Source organism: Triticum urartu, chromosome 3 (genome assembly GCF_003073215.2).
Source record: "Triticum urartu cultivar G1812 chromosome 3, Tu2.1, whole genome shotgun sequence".
Classification (NCBI taxonomy): domain Eukaryota; kingdom Viridiplantae; phylum Streptophyta; class Magnoliopsida; order Poales; family Poaceae; genus Triticum; species Triticum urartu.
Window position 1 is genome coordinate 722,229,248 of NC_053024.1, and position 1,543 is coordinate 722,230,790.

The following is a 1,543-nucleotide window of genomic DNA, read 5'->3' on the forward strand; positions in this document are numbered from 1 at the left end:
GTCACTTATTTTGGGCCGGAGGAAGTATTTCTTTATAGAGGACTTACTTTCAGGTAGATGCACGTACGTCCACATGAGCTAGCGACACGTACGTCTTGCCTAGTTACAAGTTAATTAGTCGGGTCGAAAATTCCGTAGCCGTTCCGGGCACAAAAAATAAAAAATAAATCCTTAGCCGGTTGCACCGACCGGCCGGCCGACGCGGTTAAGCTAGAATGCAAACGAACTCGGTCGTCCTCGAGTAGTTTCCGTTTCTACTGGAAATCCAGTGGCGTGCTTGTCGTTTTCTATCTGAAGAAGAAAACGCGAGGGCGATTGATCGAGCCACATCTAGTCTACGAAAGCGAAGTATATCTGCGATCGGTCGGTATCGATATGAACAAGGCTCAATAATTGCTTGAAAATTGAGAACGCGTAAGAGGAAGGCGCGCACGTACGTGCGAGCTGCATGTTGCGCCCGTACACAGATCCTCCTATATAAAGAGACATGCATGCCCTCATGTCAAGCACATATCACAAACACACAAACACAGATCATCATCCTCCATTCCTCATGTATAGACAAGGCAAGGCACGAGTTTAGTTCGCACACCGAGGTACTCCATTGCTAGCTCGGAAAGCTAATTTGTGATGGGCCGCCACAGCAGCAGCAGCGGCAAGACCGAGGCCGGCGGCGAGCAGTACCGCAAGGAGGAGAAGCATCACAAGCACATGGAGAAGCTGGCCAAGCTCGGTGCCGTCGCCGCCGGAGCATACGCTAGGGTACGCAGCAAACACCTCATGCGTTGTACTACTTATTTTCTACGTAATGTCAATTACTCATGCTTAACTAGAACTAACAATCACTTCACGATCGGTATACAGCACGAGAAGCACAAGGCGAGGAAGGACCCGGAGCATGCGAGGTCGCACAAGATGAAGGAGACGATCGCCGCCACTGTCGCCGCCGGCAGCGCAGGATTCGCCATCCACGAGCACCACAAGAAGAAAGAGGCCAAGAAGCACGCTCGTCATGCCCACCACCACAGATACAATCATGGATGCATATGCACATGTAGACCCTAGCTAGTTATCTTATATGTACGGCCGGTTATATTCATTCATTTCGCTGTATTGCTGTTTGGTATGTTTATTAGTTTTGATTCATGCTAGGCCATTGACGTCGTTGTGGCATACTATGTTGGTACATTCTTGTACATGTTTGGGCACATCTCCTCTAATAATGTAAATGTCTTCTTTCGAAATAGCATGGATCTTTTTTTTTTGCGAGTTCAGAAATAGCATGTATCTCCATTATTGTAAAAGGCATCATTACAAGATTACTTGATGAGTTCATGTCATGGAGTACTTTCTTAGGTTCACGTCACCACCGTCCTAGGGCGTGAACCACGTGGTAAATCTTTGTCTCGTTGACTTGTGGTTACATTTTTCTACCGAGCATTATTATTTGACTGAGTGTTGCTTGCTACTGTAACATGTTGGTCTTTTTGCAATATCTATTGTCTCATATAGGTTAAATAATCTTAGTTGTATTTACATTTTA

General features: G+C 46.2%; 1 protein-coding gene across 1 annotated transcript; it reads left to right on the top strand.

Annotated features, from left to right (window-relative positions):
• Positions 1-517: 517 nt before the first annotated feature.
• On the top strand, positions 518-1,324 carry LOC125549425 (abscisic stress-ripening protein 2-like). The gene is made up of 2 exons (XM_048712839.1): positions 518-762; positions 865-1,324. The coding sequence occupies exons 1-2, from the start codon at positions 631-633 to the stop codon at positions 1,063-1,065; spliced, it is 333 nt and encodes a 110-aa protein (XP_048568796.1). The 5' UTR covers positions 518-630; the 3' UTR covers positions 1,066-1,324.
• The last annotated feature ends 219 nt before the right edge of the window (positions 1,325-1,543 follow it).